This window comes from Trachemys scripta, chromosome 8, assembly GCF_013100865.1.
Source record: "Trachemys scripta elegans isolate TJP31775 chromosome 8, CAS_Tse_1.0, whole genome shotgun sequence".
Lineage (NCBI taxonomy): Eukaryota > Metazoa > Chordata > Testudines > Emydidae > Trachemys > Trachemys scripta.
In genome coordinates, this window is record NC_048305.1 from 107,603,106 (window position 1) to 107,621,704 (window position 18,599).

General features: G+C 44.8%; 1 protein-coding gene across 16 annotated transcripts in view; it reads right to left on the reverse strand.

Annotated features, from left to right (window-relative positions):
• The window catches only part of ST3GAL3 (ST3 beta-galactoside alpha-2,3-sialyltransferase 3), a 383,098-nt gene that overhangs the window by 254,252 nt on the left and 110,247 nt on the right, over nucleotides 1-18,599 (reverse strand). For 9 of the 16 annotated variants that reach the window (XR_004646912.1, XR_004646911.1, XR_004646913.1 and 6 more), the window contains exons 3-4: nucleotides 9,431-9,478; nucleotides 6,589-6,714 (exon numbers count right to left, since the gene is read on the reverse strand). The exons of 3 other annotated variants lie outside the window; for them this stretch is intronic. Coding sequence is in view for 10 of the 13 variants with exons in the window: in XM_034779908.1 (XP_034635799.1) it covers nucleotides 6,589-6,714; nucleotides 9,431-9,478 (174 nt within the window). In the remaining 3 variants the exon portion in view is untranslated. The remainder of the gene's footprint in view (nucleotides 1-6,588; nucleotides 6,715-9,430; nucleotides 9,479-18,599) is intronic. 4 more of the 16 variants (XM_034779915.1, XM_034779911.1, XM_034779914.1 and 1 more) reach the window with 1 other exon arrangement.

Below are 18,599 nucleotides of genomic sequence, written 5' to 3' on the forward strand. Positions count from 1 at the left end.
ACAGATCCAGACTAACCCGGCTACCCCTTTGATACTAAAGAAGCAGTATGCTGAGAGATAGATGTAACTGAACAGACCTGGTGACTACATTCTCACTCATGCTAGGAAATTATAGACCACAGCTGACAAAGAATGGCAGAGTAACGTGGGGAAGCCCAGAATTGAACGAACATGGGAAATAAATTTCCTCCAACCCCAGAAGACCATGAGGTCTCCTCAGGTCAGAAATAAAACACATTTATATACTGTAGGGAAGACCAGAGTTGAATCAGAACCTAATAGCTGTCAACAATTTAATAATAAAAGTATAACAGGGATTATAAAAACAGAAGTACAGCCAAGCATAGCAATTTCTATAACTGATGCAAATCCTGTGCCAAGTTAAATGCTGGCACAAATATGGACCTTTCTCCCCAGCATCCAACAGTAATCCAGCTGCTGGTCTGTGAGTGGGAAGCGCTTAGTCTAATCTCTGTAAACTGTGAACAGACCACCCAAACAGACCGGCCCAGGACATGACGGATTAAACCAAATACAAGTTTTCAAATTTGCGTTTTACAGCGATAGCAACACAGATATATAGAAACACAGTGGGCCAAATTGTTCACTGGTGTGAACTCAACTGAAGTCAATATATCAGGGATGAATTTGGCTCACAGTATTTTTGGCCTCCCACTACGAGCCTGATTTTGAAACATTTACCCACAAATAATCACACCAGAAGGCACAAGTGCTACTCCTTCAACATCTACTTGATAACTGTGAATAGAATGATTTGTGCCACAAAAATCAAGAAAGAATTGCTGCTTGTTTGCAGATCAGGGCCTACGTATGGAATTACAGTTTTAAACTTCTTATACAGCATGGTGGAAAAGCAAGTCCAATTTCATTTGTTATTTTAAATTTTACTGATTATTAGCGGAATTAAGCTGGACAACTCAGGAGACTAAAGTCCTCTACCAGTAATAGTTCTCCCCAACTATGTGTCAACCCCGTCCTGGTGCAGTTCAATCTCTATCAAGACTGAGAAGACTATTCAGAGGGAGGAGCAGGAAGGACTGCAAGCGGATAGGCTAAGGGTCACTATAAATATGAATCAGCGAGAAAGAGGAATAATTGGGTTATGGAAGGGGAAAACAAAGGGTTAAATAACTTTAATATTTAACATAGGTCCAGATTAAAGAAAGGTAATATTGAAAGTGTTGGGGGAAGCAGGGACTCGAATTGATTCATTTTTCTACTGCTTAGATTGCAATCTCTGTGGTGCAGGAACCTGTTTAAAGCTATAAAAGCATGTAGCATGATTTGGAAGGTTATATAAATAATTAAACACAAAAAGTGTTTTTAAAAAAACCATTAAGATTGCAAAACCAAGCAGTCAAAAGTTAGGAAATGCCATAATTAAGGTGGGCTGGTCTACTTACCCCAGGCCCAGGCTTTTGGTCCAGTTCCAGTCCTACACCCCCAGCTCCTACTTCATCTGCCCCACGCTGCTCCTCTGCCCAATCTGCTCCCTTTGCATTCAAGTCAGGCAGCTTCCGCTTGCTCACTGCCTGAGCACCAGCAGAAGACAGTCCCCCTGGGCTCCGTTCCTGCACCCACAGCAGTCAGGAGCAGGAATGGCAAAGGAAGTCCTGCTCAGCCCCTGCAACCCTAGTCTGGAGCATGCCCACTACCTGGAGAAACCTGGGGAATTTAGCTGTCAAGTTCTAACAAGTCTGTATTGGTCATGCGTGAACTGAGATTTTTCAAAGACTTACAAAACTTGGCTAAATGTTGGCATTCATTTCTAACTGGCACAGGAAAAGGCACATCCCTGATACCATGCTGACAATCCCCCTTTACAAAATTTCACATTCTGACTCCAAAGTACGGGAGGTAATAGAATGTCTCTCAAATAAACAGTTATAAGTTCATTTTAAAAACATGGACAAAACAATGTATTTTTCCCAAATCTTGTTCTCAGAAATGGCTGAATCTTTTTTCTGAAACTTTCCCAAAATTTCAGCCTGAGACGCACAGCTAGCATAGGAAATTTCAATCCGTACAGTTCAAATTTGGCACAGTCACAAGCAACTGAAAACGGGATCTGATAATAAGAAGTGTTGGGCAACCTTAAGCGTAGAAAGCCATTACCAACTCAGCCTATAATAATCACCATTTAGTGTCTATTAAAATTGCCAATAATTGTGCCAGCTAATGTGGATAAATATTCAATACCCTGAGACCAATACTTCATTTTCCACAGATTACATCAGACGGCAATGATTTTTGAACTCTACCAACACAGCTGCAACTCAAACCTGTGAGCTTAAGGAGAAAGGCTCCATATCCTATCACCAATCCCCTGAGAATACTGGTAACACCAGAAATCACGAGACTACTATTTATTGCTCCAAATTTGGCAGCAAACGCAAGTAATATCCCTTAATTTGCTTTTCCCTGTAATCCCTGATCTGGTGGCCCCCAAGACATCTGCCCCAGCTTTATATCCTGTAGAAAGCAATATACTAGAGAGGTCCTCTTCATTAGAGGAAGTGATTACATAATTCATCCCCAACCAGAAAGAAGAGCAAGTGAGCAACGATTTGAGACGCAGTCGCCAATACCACTCCACGGATGATCCATCAGAAGAGGTGTCTCTAGTAGCAGTCATGACTAAGGCTACATTTATGTTGCAGGTGAAATCCGTGACTTCTAGAGACCTCCGTTACATTCTCTGCTTCAGCCCCAGGGGCTGCGGGACTCGAGTTGGCAGCCAGAGGGGCCCTGGCAGGGATCCGGCAACAGGAGGCCTCCTGCAAGGTTCCAGCAACGGGTGACAGCCTCGTGCCGGAGGAGGGGGATGCCTCAGGCGAGCAGCGGGGGGTATCCCATTTTCTTCTTGTAAAATATGGTCACCCTGGGTGGAGCCCCTCTATCCCCCCCGCACCTCCGCAGCTTCCAGTTGCCATGGGCAGAGAGGGAGCCCCACAGCTCCAAGCCACCACGTTGGCAAGGAAAACCATGGAGCCACAAAAGCAAAAATCACAGACAGGTCACGGCTTCTGTGAATTTTTGTTTATTGCCCATGACCTGTCTATGACTTTTACTAAAAATAACCATGACAAAAGCCTTAGTCATGACCCTGCCCTCAAAATAGGTGCAAGTTTCACTAGTTCAGAGAATGAGACAACTGATGTCATTCCAAACCCAATGTTTTAGTATTATTAAAGGCTGAGAGGTTCCAGTTTTCGTAATAAAGTGAATGGAATGTGTAAATCTTGAGAGTTTTTTCCTTTCCTAATAAATTACAGTAACTTCCATGGACAGGAAAATCTGTTAGTCTGGTTTAGACTGAATTCAGGGAATGAATTCCAATATGAAAGTGAAAGATTTCACCCCATGAACCGCATATGCCCTTTATTCTCCCAAGAAGTTATCTGCTTAAATCCATTCACATTCTTTGCTAAATAAACTGTTATTTCACTCAATGCCACGTGTCCACTTGCGTAAATACAGTTAATGATCCCTTAGTGAATCTTTCAAGAGAATATGTTTCTCCATTTTAGAAGTTGTATCATATTTCCTAGTAAAAATCAAAGATAATATTAATAAAAAAGTAATGTGCATGAGCTCTCAATGACCTACAGGGGAGGCTGACAATCTGCAGAGATACCAAAGACAAAGAAAAATGACATTGAAGTTTTATTATTGTAAGATCCATTACAAACCAATTCTCAAGATTTCCGAATGGATACCCTCACAGCTGAACGTTCAACAGGAGTGGTGAGGGAACAGACAGGGATACTGAGTATGCTGGTCAAGTCATGGAAAGACTGTCTACCCCAGACAACCAGCACATGAAAGTCACTGGCAAAAATCCACCATCTCCCATTTAGTCTATAGTCAGATAAATAAAATAGGAAGTAAGTCCCATTAATAAAAGATTAACAAAAAGGGAAAGCAGTTCTGCAGAATAAGTAAATATAAACCACCAAAATCCACTGTACTAAACAAAACCCTCTGACCCACCAAATTAACCCTATGTGTGCCTTAGGGAATAAAGAGAAGGCTGCTGCTGCAAAAGAAAGTGCTATATGTCCTCCCACCCCGGCCGCAGCCCCGTCAGTTATTTGGATGTAGAGAGAGAAACACCTTCCAGATTTTCCCAAAGAAAAGAATCAGGGTCCAGGATTTAAGTAGAAGGATCTATGGATACCAACACAACCCCAAACATGCAACGGCTAACAGTCAGTGCTTGATCAGAGGGGTCCATCCAAAATCTGTCCTTTGGATCCCAGACCCTCTTTCGGCCACTTAGCTCTGTACTGCTTTCTGTGTCACACTTTTCTTTACAGTACATTTTGGGTGGGATTTTCACAAGCACCTAAAGCCCCATGGGTCTTTTGCTCTTAAATCACTCATGCATTTTTGAAAACCACTCTTTATATTCATCAGTCCACACTACTTCCCAGAAGAGAAGGGTCAGATTAGAAACCAACAGATTAAGGTTACCTTAAAATATGTGGGAGGCTCAAAACCTGTATACTATTTAAATTGCTTGAACAAAGCTGCTTAAACCAGCCAACAGCTTAAACCAGCTGCTATTACGACAAAGGTACTGCTGGGACCAAACCAGACATGCCAAACCCACGGGGGGAAAAAACACAAAAATTGGACTTGTTTTTGGCTTAATTGGCTTGTGAGTTGCTTGTTGGCTAGTTTTTGACTTGTAGCTTGTTTGACTTGTAGCTTGTTGCTTCTTTTTTTTGATCGGCTCCTGGCAAGCAGTGGCAAGGGGCAAGCAGGGGCAGAGAGCACAGGGGGCCCACCACAGTCCCAGACTGCATGCCGGGGGAATCTAGTCACAGCGTGTGGGAGTTCTTAGGGACTGGCTTGTTTTGGCCTTGCTTTGAAATGGGATTAGCTTGATTTTTGGCTTATTGTGAAAGTCGGGGTGCTTATTTACTGCATGAAAGTTGGCAACTGTGGATCAAACCTCACGTTCTGACAGGTGCACAGATACGATTTACACACAGGCATATATGTATCAAAACTCTTATCACTTTCAATCTGTATGTTAGCAAGATGGTGAGTAAAGCTCGATCTATAGCTTCCAGCAGTCAATGCACCTTTATCCTCCCCAGGCCTGGAGCACAGCAATTAATCTGCTTGCTCTCAGACAGAAAAAAAAACCCCAACAACCTCTTGGACAAAATTAGTGGAGATATAAATTTGATTTTTAAGCTCTAAGTGGGTGTAGCCAGCATCTGAATGTAAAACAAAGCAACTATAAAAAAGCACTTAGCATCCATTCCAGGTGAATGAGATCCGGGCCCCACTCAAACTCCCTCTCTACTTTGTTTTCTGCTTTGAAGTCCCCAGAGTTCAGAACACGGGTTATTATCCTGTCTGGCCCCAACTAAAAAGCTGGTCCAGACAATACACCCAGGACTAAAGCACGAACCTTCCCTTGTTGCTCAAGATCTTATCTGTGATGCATGGGCCAGAGAACCCCAGAAACATCCAGCCCCAGCTATCAGACAAGATCATGATGTGGCCTCAGGGACCGCCTTTATTTAGGGCCATATGTCTTTTTACACTTCTAAACCTCACTCCTTCATCTCTCAGCACATCAGCTAGCCACAGGCTCCATGCCAATGCTATTCTGTGAATCAATCATAGCTAGGTGCTCAGTGACCGCCGGACAATCCTTCTGCACATTTCACCGCATTATCCTGACTACCCCCTGACCTCCACCTGCTGAAGAGTTAATAGTGCAGCAGTCTTTCAGCACCCCTGAAAGTTGAGAATTGCACATAAGCAGAACAGTAAATACAAAACCAAGATGAAGTCTTACAGTCAATTCAAAAAATTATTCTGGCCATAGAAAGACGTGAATTAGTGGTTATAGTTGAGCACTTCTAAAAGGTTAAACGAAGTACCCAGTCTGCCCATTTGTAAATAGTGTTACCAGATTTGCCCATTACTTTGGGGTATGGTCATTTATTAGGGTTACTCTTCGGGGGGGGGGGGGGGAGTTCTGTAATTCTGCTTGTGTCACTTGTGTTCCCATATGGAGCTCTACTTCTCCCTTCTGCAAGTTCCCTCCCAATGGAGCTGTCCTGCAGGACCTAGGCTCCCTAGGGCTGGATTCTTCCAGCCCCAGAATCAGACAAACACACACACACCCATTAACAGAGTGCGTCTAAGAGGACCGAGTTAATCAGCACTACCAAGCTGACCCCTTATGTCCCTCAACTCAGCAGGCTGGGTCAAGCAGCACTTCCAAGCTGTCACCTTTGTCCAGAGGGGTTTAGGTGAGTCTTCCACCGCCTTTTCATTGCTGTTTGTAAGTCTTGCTTCTGATGGGTTTTGGTTCAAGCAGAAGCTGGGGCGAGGGGGGTAGGTCTTTCATGAGTCAGACAGGCTGGACACTGCGCCCTGGTTCCCCAAGAACACAGAGCTGATAGGGAATAATAGAAAGTTTCCTTGTGCTTGTTTAAAATATGAAATCCTAGGAATGATGATGTGATTGATTAAACTTTTTTTTTTAAATACTCAACTTTTCCCCCCTTTTATACCCCGACCTGAAACAACACCTACTCGGAATGGCTGGGCCTGGTGCAGCTATAGGTTCTTTCTGGGCACTGCCAGTTCCTGGGTTCACAGCAAGGTGTGATGGGATGGACGGCGGAAGAACAAGAGTCACAGTTTTTCTCTCTCTCCTTCCTGTTTAACAAGGAAAGCTATCCCTCAGTGGGCAGAGACCACACACAGACTGATGTCTCAATTCTCAGCATGAGCTAGAATTTGCAGTATAATAAATCCAAGGGTTTTAATACAAGGGCAATTTAGCACACAGATCTCTGGAAAACCTATTCTCTTGGGCATTTCTCAGCCCCTCTCTCCTGAGTAGCAGGTTGCTTCATACTAAGAAGGGAGAAATTGGATTTTGTTAGGGGAGATGGAGTTACAGAAGGGTGTTTTACTGACTCCAGCTCTCCCTGAGATGTCAGAGGACAGGGACTTGTCTCTTCAAATAGTCCCAGCGAGCCAGTCTGCTTACAACTAGCCTTGTTCCCCACCCCTCACAAAAACACGACTTCAGAGACACTGATCAAGAGAATTTGTTTTTTCATGAATAAATTAAATTTCTAATTATTTATCGTCTCTCAAATTGTAACACCCCATTCCGGTGATAATGCTCCTATTTTTACCATTCATAGAAAACTGGCACATAGAAAGATAATATTGTAACGCCACATTGATGAGTAACCGGTCAGGATTCTGTAAAGGTATGCCAAACTCAAATTATCCATGGAATTAGCGGTAAGTAGCTAAGCAAAGATTCAGGGGAAACCAAGATCGAATTATGCCCCTCTGAATTCACCCAGAGATTTCATATACTTTTAATCTTTTCCATTCTTGCCCACTTCTGAGGATTAAAGAAACTGTCCTTTAGTACAAGAGAAAACGCCGCACAGTAGTTAGTGTGGCAGGGTTTGGGGGAGGGGTTAATGCAAAGCACCAAGACGACTGGCGTCATTTCCATTCTGCACGCAGTGCCAGCAACCCTAAGCTGTTCCTGAATCAGATCATGCACTCTTGACAGATCAGAGAATGATGAAAGAACATCAGAATGCATTTCGGGCTTAATGACACCAAGGCCGGGATAACTCTGAGTTCTCTGCACAAGCGTCACTATAGTGCCAGGCAGCAGGCTCTGTTTGATGCGCATACAGGCAGAAGACTAGTACCATGCTGGAAGGCAGCAAACTATTCCTACCAACCTGGGAGGAAAGAGTATTGGACAAAAGAAATCCAGGAGCACATTTTGTTTTTGAAAAGGAAAGGGAATCAGGTCAGACTTTTAGCAGGTATAAAAGGACATGTTGTGTTAAACTTGCTGGGCCCAGGGCCCAAGCCCAAGCCCCACCACCTGGGGCCAAAGCCAAAGGGCTTCAGCCCTGGGCAGCGGGGCTTAGGTTACAGGCCCCCCAGGGGCTGAAGTCCTTGGGTTTCAGCTTTGGCCCACCCCCGCCCAGGGCGATGGGGCTCAGGCTTCGGTTCCCCCTCCTGGGGTCATGTAGCAATTTTTTTTTTTTTGGTCAGAAGGGGGTCGCAGTGCAATGAAGTTTGAGAACCCCTGCGTAGGTACTTTACACACACAACTATAACTGTGTCAAGTGAATTTTATCCAATGTTGTGGCTACTCTATAGAAATGTCTACCTCAGTGCAGTTTGCCTTAACTACAGACCATGTTGTGCTGCAGACAGCCAAGCTAATATTCACTAGTTCCCTGAAGCAGCCCAAGCACAAGACCCTTTCAATTTTGCTTTTTGCTTCAATTTAATTATGTGATGGCCAGTAATACACATGGTCATACTCAGAGGGCAACAGGAATGTGATCATCCAGACGCTTCCCTTGGGTTCATTAACTCTGCTTAGCTCTGCAGAAAACAACATCACAGCCCTGCTTGAGAAACTATAGAAATTCCCCTCCTCCCTCCTCAGAGCATTCCTCCTCACCCTTCCCTCACATAATTCAATTGCACGTCCAGCTGAGAACCTCTCCTGGCAGAATGAAACCGTTGTTCCCGTCAGTGGGCAACATCAATTCAACGTCTTTCACACTAGCAACTGGGCCATTAACGTCACTGTGTGCGCCCAGCTCCTCTGCCGGACTGACTTCACATCTACAGCAGCGAGCTCACAGCACAGCGGTGCCAGCTGCACTGCTGCAAGTTTGCTCAGATAGCCACTCGATGCTGACAGGAGAGAGCTCTCCATCGACATCATTAAACCACCCCCACGAGCAGCGGTAGCTATGTCGGCGGGAGAGCGTCTCCTGCAGACATCGGGCTCTACACACTGGTGCTTCTGTCAGTGTAACTTATGTCACTCAGAAGGTGTTTTTCTCACACCCTGAGCGACGTAAGTTATACCCACAAAAGTACTAGTGTGGACATGGCCTGAGTATTGGAAGTGGTTTCACGTTTTAGGGCTGGCCTATACTAGAAAATTAGATCAACCCATCTACGCCCCTCAGGCATGTGAAAAATCCACATCCCTGAGCGACATAGTTAAGCCAACCTAAGTCGCCGTGTAGACAGGCCTCTCAGGGAGGTGGATTACCTGAACTGAGGGGAGAACTCCTCCCATCGGCATAGGTAGCATCTACACTGAAGCACTAAAGCAATGCAGCTGTGCCATTGTAGCATTTCAAATGTAGACAAGACCTCATGCCACAGTAAGTCCCTTAACGTTTCCAGTGCTCATAACAAAGGGATATTTTTAGCCAGTTTGGTTAGACAGCCAATTTTCAATGTAATTCTGCGCCAAGATCTGACTCGTTGTTATCTGCCTCCCAACATGGCTACCAAGTCTAATTAAATAAAAGCCTTTTTGTGAGGGAGATAGAGGGGGAAGAAGGGGATGTTGTACCTGAGCCTACTGTACGTCCAACGGAGTCAAAGGAAAGAACCACTGAATCTGTAACACAAGAGTACAAGTTCATTTTCCCCTTTTAAAAAAATCCATGAATTGTTTACAAGAGGCTTCTCTTTCCTCTCCCCATTTATCATGTAGAGGCTGCATACTCTACGTTTTAATGTGCATATGAATCAATCCATACCTTCAGAGTATGTTTAGGTGTACTGGGGCAGGAACCACATGCCATCTGGCAAATATGGGCAAATACACCACAGTCCGGCATCTATGGCCTACAGATGTCACTCTGAGCGATACCCCCATTGCCATTACAAGGCAGAGAACTACATATCACTGCAATGTGTTTCTTGCATTTTTCTTTCGTTTTAAGGAGGTAATCCCCCTTGCTATGTTCCATCAGGAGGAACATGAACCTCTTCACCAGTCAGGTACGCATGCCCACTGTTCCCCAGTGTTACAGACGATAACAGGCATCTAGCAAAAGAGGGCGCTGTTTGAAGTCAGAGAATCTCAGATGGTGATTAGCTGATGAAAAAGAAATGATTTATACATGTGAAACCTGACCGACAGGTACACTTACGTGTTCAGCATGGGATTTATTTATTTGTTTAGCTGTGTAGCGCAGCAAAAGTCTAATGCTTGGAGCACCCAGAGGATTCACATGTGTTGAAAAGTGGGAGAAGCTTCAGCTTGCTATCTACATCATACAAAAAAAGGATTTGAATGCTGATCCTGTTTGGGCCAGGGACTGTCTCTTTCTGTGCATGCCTGCATTTGCTGACAGCACTCACAAAATGTAGACACAGCCAGAATTCACATTATTTAAAACAAATCATGAATAGTTAATAATAATGCCCCATTGCTGGGGGATGTTGTTGAGGTATAAAATAATTTTACTTTATTTCTAGTCTGAATTTGTCTAGCTCCAATTCCCAGCCACTGGATCTCGTTAGACCTCTGTTTGCTACACTGAAGAGGAATCTACAGTATAATCCAATTTCTGTTCCCCATGTAGGTACTTATCGAATGTGATCAAGTCATCCTGTGATAAGCTGGGTTTTTGTAGGTCCCATTTGCAGGGCCGTAGCAACAAAGAACGTGGCCCCCTCCGAACATATGTCCAGGCGGGCCCCTTACAATGCAGAAACTGGAATGCGGTATTTATTTTGCCACTTTTAAGGGCCCCCTCCGGTCAGAGGGTACGGAGGGCGCTCGCTACGCCTCTGCCCATTTGGGTATTTGGAGAACCCTTTCTCCTTTAAAAGTCCTTACAATTATGGGGACACTCGGTCTCTGAGTGTTTCAAGAGAGTCTATAGAGGCCTAGCTTGCCTATGAAGGTTAAATACAGCTAGACTCCAGGTCAGGGCTTATCTTCAACCCCACCATGCTGCAGTCAGCTCGGGCCTGCTTTGGTGGGCTCTTATAGGCAGCAGAGGTTCACAAGCGATCTTCCTCCCAGCAGCTTTGTTGCAGGAATCAGCAAACTCTGAAGCACAGTCTCCCTCCTGGTTGCCACCCCTGTGACAGTCTCCCTTTTAAGCTCATCTCCTCCCAGTGGAGAGGCTCTGCACATATGCCTATTTAGTGTCAGCTGAGCCCAGAGGACCGCATTACCCTTTTCCTGGCTGGGATTAAGGTATGCCCTATCACATGCTCCATCCGTCAAAATGGGAAGCAGTTCCTGGTTCAAAGTGTCCGCGTCTCCGACCTCCCTTGAAAAACACGATCTTTACCAATAAGGTTGACGTGCCAGGTACCACTGCATTATACGTGGGTTCGAGTCCTTCGTGGTATCCAACCAATGCCAGGGGCATGGTCAGTGATCAATGAGAAGGGATTACCCAGCAGGTAGTACTGAGAAAATCTACAAATCACTTAAATTGCCAGTGCTTGTTTTTGGATGATTGAAAAGGCCCTCTCCCCAGGGAGCAATCTTCTACTTAAATATAGGACCGAGTGCTGCTCACCTGCAAAGTCCTGTGAAAGCACAGGGCCCTCTCCTATATCTGAGGCATCTGTATCTGTATGTAATATAAATTCTTGCAAAAAGTCAAGATTAAAAACCATGGGCAACTGACAGGCGGGGCTTCAATGTGTTAAAAGCATCTTCACAATTCCCATCTGTAGGGAGCCAGGGTGGCTTCCCTCCGAACCTGAGGGTAAAGGGCCTTTCCCTCAGCCTGAGTGGGCGGGGCCAGCCCAAGCTCGCTCCACCCCCCGGAAGGGGAGGGGTGGAACAGGAAGTATAAAGGGCGGGGCCCTTAGCTCAGTTAGGGCAGCACCAGGGAGGGAGGCAGACACAGACCGCGGGCTGCTCCCTTCAGAGCCTGCTGCCACGCCAGGGGAGGCCCTGGACCCGTGGAAACCTCACCTGGAGGACGGACTGGGGCTGCCAGGACTGCCTGCTGCCGAGTTCCCAGAGGAGCTGGAGGAGTCTGAGCCTGAGGGGGAGCCGGAGCTGCCAGCAGCGGACTACCCCGACGCCCTCACGGGACCAGAGGGATTCGGGCGAGCAATCGGGTAGGAAGTAGCCCAGGGACAGAGCTGCACAGTGGTGAGTCTATGTAGCGGGACGACCCCGCTGACCCAGTGGTGGGACCCTCGTTCTGCCACTGTCAGGGCCCTGGGCTGGAGCGCAGTGGTGTAGGGTGGGCCTGCGCTCCCCTACCCGGCAGAGCCACGCCGGGACCTTTGCCGGCGCTCCCCTGCCTGAGGGGCGCGCTACTGACCTTTGCCGGCGCTCCCCTGCCTGAGGGGCGCGCTACTGACCTTTGCCGGCGCTCCCCTGCCTGAGGGGCGCGCTACTGACCTTTGCCGGCGCTCCCCTGCCTGAGGGGCGCGCTACTGACCTTTGCCGGCGCTCCCCTGCCTGAGGGGCGCGCTACTGACCTTTGCCGGCGCTCCCCTGCCTGAGGGGCGCGCTACTGACCTTTGCCGGCGCTCCCCTGCCTGAGGGGCGCGCTACTGACCTTTGCCGGCGCTCCCCTGCCTGAGGGGCGCGCTACTGACCTTTGCCGGCGCTCCCCTGCCTGAGGGGCGCGCTACTGACCTTTGCCGGCGCTCCCCTGCCTGAGGGGCGCGCTACTGACCTTTGCCGGCGCTCCCCTGCCTGAGGGGCGCGCTACTGACCTTTGCCGGCGCTCCCCTGCCTGAGGGGCGCGCTACTGACCTTTGCCGGCGCTCCCCTGCCTGAGGGGCGCGCTACTGACTCTGGCTGGCGGCTGCCCCGCCGCTAATTCCCCGCTGACGGAGGCGTGACCCAGGCCGGCCAGTGACCTCGTAGCTCCCCACCGCCCCCTAGCGGGTAGGTGGGCCGACGCCGATCACACCATCCCACTGGAGTTTTCTGAGGTTACTGTCTTTTTATAAGGTCTGTTAGAGAGCCATGAGTGAAGTGAAGTTAGAGATAAACCTCTATTATATCCCAGCAGGCCCAAGAACTGCTTCACTTGCCTTTTTGTTTGGAAGACAAGGCATGTCGTTAGAGCTTGTACTTTATCTATTACTGGTTTTAAGAGACCGCCTCTATGCTATACTTCAGAAAGGCCATCTCTGGGGCACGGTCCACAGTTCCAGGACAGACAGGAAGCCTGCCTTAGCACCTCCGCTGCGCCGCTGACCAGGAGCCGCCCAAGGTAAGCTGACGCCCCAATCCCCTGCCCCAGCCCTGAGCCCTCCAAACCCGGAGCCCCCTCCTGCACTCCAAACCCCTCATCCCCAGACCCACCCCAGAGCCTGCACACCCACCCCAGAGCCCTGACCCCCTCATTCCCAGCCCCATTTCCACATACCAACCCTCTGCCCCAGCCCTGAGCCCCTCCCAAACCCCTCATCCCCAGCTCTGTTGGGTCACAGCATCAACAATTTTCTTCAACTGGGTCACCAGAAAAAAAAGTTTGAAAACCACTGCCCTTGGAGAGTAAAAATTGATTATTTGCTCCACTATATTTCTGAGTTCCAAAGTTAAGCTGGCTGGTCTATAATTCCCTGGGGTGCCCTTATTTCCCTTTTCACAGATAGGTACTACACTTGCGCTTTTCCAGTCCTCTGGGATCTCTATCTCTGAGAACTTGTGGAGGACGGGAATCGCTAATGGCTCAGAGATTTCTTCAGACAGTTCCTTAAGTATTGTAGGACGTATTTTGCCAGGCTCTGCCAACTTGAAAACATCTTGTCTAAGTAATTCTTAAGGACTTGGCTACACTTAAAAAGGCAGCAGCTGCACCACTCTAGCGCTTCAGACGCTACATAGGCCGATGGGAGGGCTTCTCCTGTCAGTGCAGGTAATCAACCTCCCCCAGAGGCTACAGAAGCCCTCCCATCAACACAGCGCTGTCTACCCCAGAGTTAGGTCAGTAGAACTGCGTTGCTCAAGGATGTGGATTGTTCACAACATGTTACTAGCGTAGACCAAGGCGAACTCATTCTTTCCCTATTTTAGCCTCAGACCCTACCCCATATACAGGGACGTTGACTATGCTTGTCATTTGCTCACTGCTAACCTTTTGGGTGAAAACTGAAACAAAAAAGGGCATTTAACATTTTGGCCATTGCTGCTTTTTCTGCTATTGTCTTTCCTTCCTCATTCAGTAACAGGCCTAACTCTGTCCTTGGTCTTCCTCTTGCTTCTGAGATATTTGTAAAATATTTTCCTATTATCCTTAGCTAGTTTAATCTTGTTTTGTGCCTTGCTCTTTCTAATTTTGTCCCTACATGCTTGTGTTGTTTTTTCATATTCATCCTTTGTAATCTGACCTAGTTTCCACTTCTTGTATGACTCTTTTTTGAGTTTCAGGTCACTGAAGATCTCCTGGTTAACCCTGAGTGATCACTTACCATACTTCCTGTCTTTCCTGCACACTGGGATAGTTGGCTCTTGTGCCCTTAATAAAGTCTCTTCTTAAAACTTCCAATTCTCATGATGAATACATCTGATTCACCCCCACCCCCCCGCAACTGCAGAACAAAAATACTTATGGAACACGTCTGGATTTCCTGCTTTATAATTGACAATTCTACCACTTACATCTAGTCAAGGAACAATACCATTGTTAGGATTCCTTTTGTTCCTAATATGATTTAAGAATTCCTTATTGTCCTTAACTCTTCCCCTATCAAATTTCTACAATTCCTAGCTTCTAATTTATATACATGTCTATCAACTTCCCCTTTCTTCCATTCTTTTATAGCTGCTTTTGCTTCCCCTCTACACTAGTTTGTTTTTTTAACCAATACAGCCTTCTTCTTGGATTGTGGTATGTTGGACATTTAGTAAAGGGTTCTTGAATAATTCTCAATTATCATTCACATTTTTCTGTTTAAATTCTTCCTTCCACCTGATCTGGCTCATAATTGTTTTCAGATTTGTGAATGTGACCTTTTAAAGCGTCAAATATATATATTACTGGACCGTATTCTGTAAATATGATCAAGTCACAATCACTGGTACCTAAGGAACCATTAATTTTTAATTCTGAGAAATTCTTCTTTATCTGTCAAGAAGAGGTCTTATATAGAATTCCCCCAGGCTGGATGTAATGTGCTGGATGCAACACTTTTTGAGTTAGGAAATTTTCATCTACAATTTTCCCTTCTTTATGATCGATAAACTGAAGAGGTGAGGATGCTGAATCTTAAACAAAGACATGCTTTTTCTTAAGCACTGGGAGATAAATAGTGTGAAATACAAAACAAAAACATAAAACTTTTTTAAAAGTCTGTCTTAAAATCCCTTGTCCTCTCAGCAGCTCAGCTTTCAGTCTTATCTCTTTAGATGAAACCATAATTTCACTAGTTCTTCAGTCACCACAGTTTTTAGATTAGACACAAAATGCCATGGGTAGAGCCCTGCAAATCTGAAGATATCCACTTTATATCCACAGACCCTGTTTGTGGATCATGGATTGGATGCGGATACAAAGTTTGTATCCGCACAGGGCTCTAGCCATGGGATTTTTAGTAAACTTGGGAGTCAGGATCTGACTTTTATCTCTCTTTCAAAAGCTATATAAGATTTGAAGGTCAGAAGGGGCCATTATGACATTGTCATCTGTCCATATGCATAACACAGAATTTCACCCAATAATTCCTTCATCAAGCCCATCATTTCTGGTTGCGCTATAGCATATGCGTGCCTTGCAGGCTTGCAGCCACTCAAACTATCAGCACTCCCTAAATATTTGCCTGCCCAGTAGCCACCAGTTCCGTCAGCATGACACAGCCTGGTAAGCATGCATCAATGTGACTGAAGCTGCAGCATGGGAAAGAATGATTCCCAAGTTCCACATGCTCTTACAGGCTCTGCACATGGCCAAGAGTGAGAAGGCAGCTTTGCTTAAATCAGCTACACGGCTAGTTAGACAAGTCTTCTGCTCCAAGTAAGAGTTACTGAGCACTAGTGGACAGATACTTGATACAGAGTGAATAAAAACAAGTGGTTAAAAATAAAATAAAACACAATAAAATAATCTGGTTTTAAATTTAAATTAAATATAGGGTGTTTTTTAAAACAATTAAAATTACATTTGAAATGACGACAACCTATGTTAAGGCTTAAACCTATCATCTATTTAAATCATTTAAATTAAATACAAAATATAATATTACGCTGTAAATGTCTGCTGCCAAGTTTAAAGTAAGTCAAACCACTTATCTAGTGGAAATCTCTGGCTAAGCACCTAGAAGCAGAGTTTGTTGAAGTGCTTTTGACAGCAGTAGCCTCTTCTGCAGATGCAAAGAGTAGATTTTCTTAATTTCAGTTTATTCAACATGCTCAGTTCAATGACTAGTTCATTCAAAAGTGAGAAACCAACTGGGAACTAAAAAAGCAGGGAAGCTTGTTTTCTTTTTTCATTCTATTAATAAAAACCTAAGTGTGAGAGGATGACATCTACTAGTTCTAAAATCTTGAAGGACACAGTGACCAGAAACAATCAGTTCAATTAATTAATTACAGATAATACTTCCTCTGTTTATAAATCAGTTAGTTATAAACACAAAACATACTTTCATAACTTTCTATAGCCTTTTTTCTTATGTGTCAAGTGTTTTACTTCACAGCAAAATTTAAAACTCTGTTTGTGTATTTTTAATTGAATTCCCATCCACAAAGCTTGACACAAATCACAAGTAAAAATATTATCTAGTAAATAGGAAATGTATCATTCACCATTTTCTAACATATTACAAATGTACAAATTAAGAAGCTGAATAAAAGTAAGTTAAGCTACATAATTGCTCAAACAAATTTAAGAGAAGGGGGTTGAGATAATATAGATATAGTGTATCCCCCTGGTTAGCCAAAAAAAAAAAAACCACCAAATTTAGTGTAAAGGCTAGATTTTAGTTGCAAACATGTTTTAATGGTTACCAACTAATGAGAATCAATCTTTCTTTAGGAAAATAACTAAAAAGTACAATTGCAAAACACGATTAAAATCAGTAATTTAAATCAAGGTTTCCTCCTTACGGATTTAAATTATGATTTAAACTGGTGATTCAAATTGTTTTTATTTAAATCAATCCAATCTGGATACAACACAGTGTGACGTTGTGCAGTCTATATGGTTTTATAAAAACATGATAATAAGTGAATATAATGTAACGCGGATAGTTTTATAAAGATTTTATAATAAGTGAATATAATGCAACTGGGATATGCTTCGTGCAAAAGATCTCTTGTAAGGTATCATTACAAAGCTCATAATCTATTATTTTCTTTGTTGGGCCTGTCTTGTAGGAGGTGACTTCTGGGTACTCGTTTGGCTCTGTCAATCTATTTTTTCACTTCAGCAGGTGGGTATTGTAGTTTTAAGAATGCTTGATAGAGATCTTGTAGGTGCTTGTCTCTATCCGAGGGATTGGAGCAAATGTGGTTATATCTTAGAGCTTGGCTGTAGACAATGGATCGTGTAGTGTGTCCTGGATGGAAGCTGGAGGCATGTAGGTAAGTGTAGCGGTCAGTAGGTTTCCGGTATAGGGTGGTATTGATGTGACCATCGCTTATTAGCACAGTAGTGTCCAGGAAATGGACCGCTTGTGTGGATTGATCTAGGCTGAGGTTGATGGTGGGATGGAAATTATTGAAAAACCTCAATCTATGAGTGTGATCATCCTATTTGTAGAAATGTACCACTCTTGTATCTAAAACTAGAAATATAAAACATAAGTCTGAGGGCCTATTGTAATTATGTAAAGTGTGGGCCATTAATGATGGTTTGGAATCTTGATGACTCCCATTAACCAGGACCATTGTCTGCAAATGGCTGTGTTTTATCTGTGAGTCTTCCTGTATATGTGTGTGCTGGCAAGTGGGCAATGAAGTCTTGCAGTGACATGTGATCATGTCACCTGAACTGGAATCCATCTTTAACCTGGTGCTTTTCCAGTGAGGGGGGGTGGAAACCCAGAGGGACAAAGGGTTCCCGCCTTATGCAAAAGATATATAAAGGGGTGGAAGAGAACAAAGGGAGGGAGAAGCCATCATGAAGAATCCCCTAGCTATCACCTGAGCTGCAACAAGAGCTGTACCAGGGGGAAAGAATTGTGCCCAGGCCTGGAAGGTGTCCAGTCTGAGAAAAAAAAAACTTACTGAAGCATCTCTGAGGGTGAGATTATCTGTATTCAGTTTGATTAGACATAGATTTGCGCATTTTATTTTATTTTGCTTGGTGACTTACTTTGTTCTGCCTGTTACCACTTGGAACCACTTAAATCCTATTTTCTGTATTTAATAAAATCACTTTTTATTTAGTAATTTACTCAGAGTCTGTATTAATTCCTAGGGGAGCAAAACAACTGTGCATCTCTCTCTAGCAGTGTTATAGAGGACGAACAATTTATGAGTTTGCCCTGCATAAGCTTTATACAGGGTAAAACGGATTTATCTGGGTTTAGACCCCATTGGGAGTTGGGCATCTGAGTGCTAAAGACAAGCACACTTCTGTGAGCTGTTTTCGGGTAAACTTGCAGCTTTGGGACAAGTGATTCAGTCCCTGGGTCTGTGTTGGAGCAGATGGGAGTGTCTGGCTCAGCAAGACAGGGTGCTGGAGTCCTGAGCTGGCAGGGAAAACAGAAGCAGGGGTAGTCTTTGCACATCGGGTGGCAGCTCCCAAGGGGGTTTCTGTGATCCAACCCGTCACACACAGAATGTCCCTGACGGT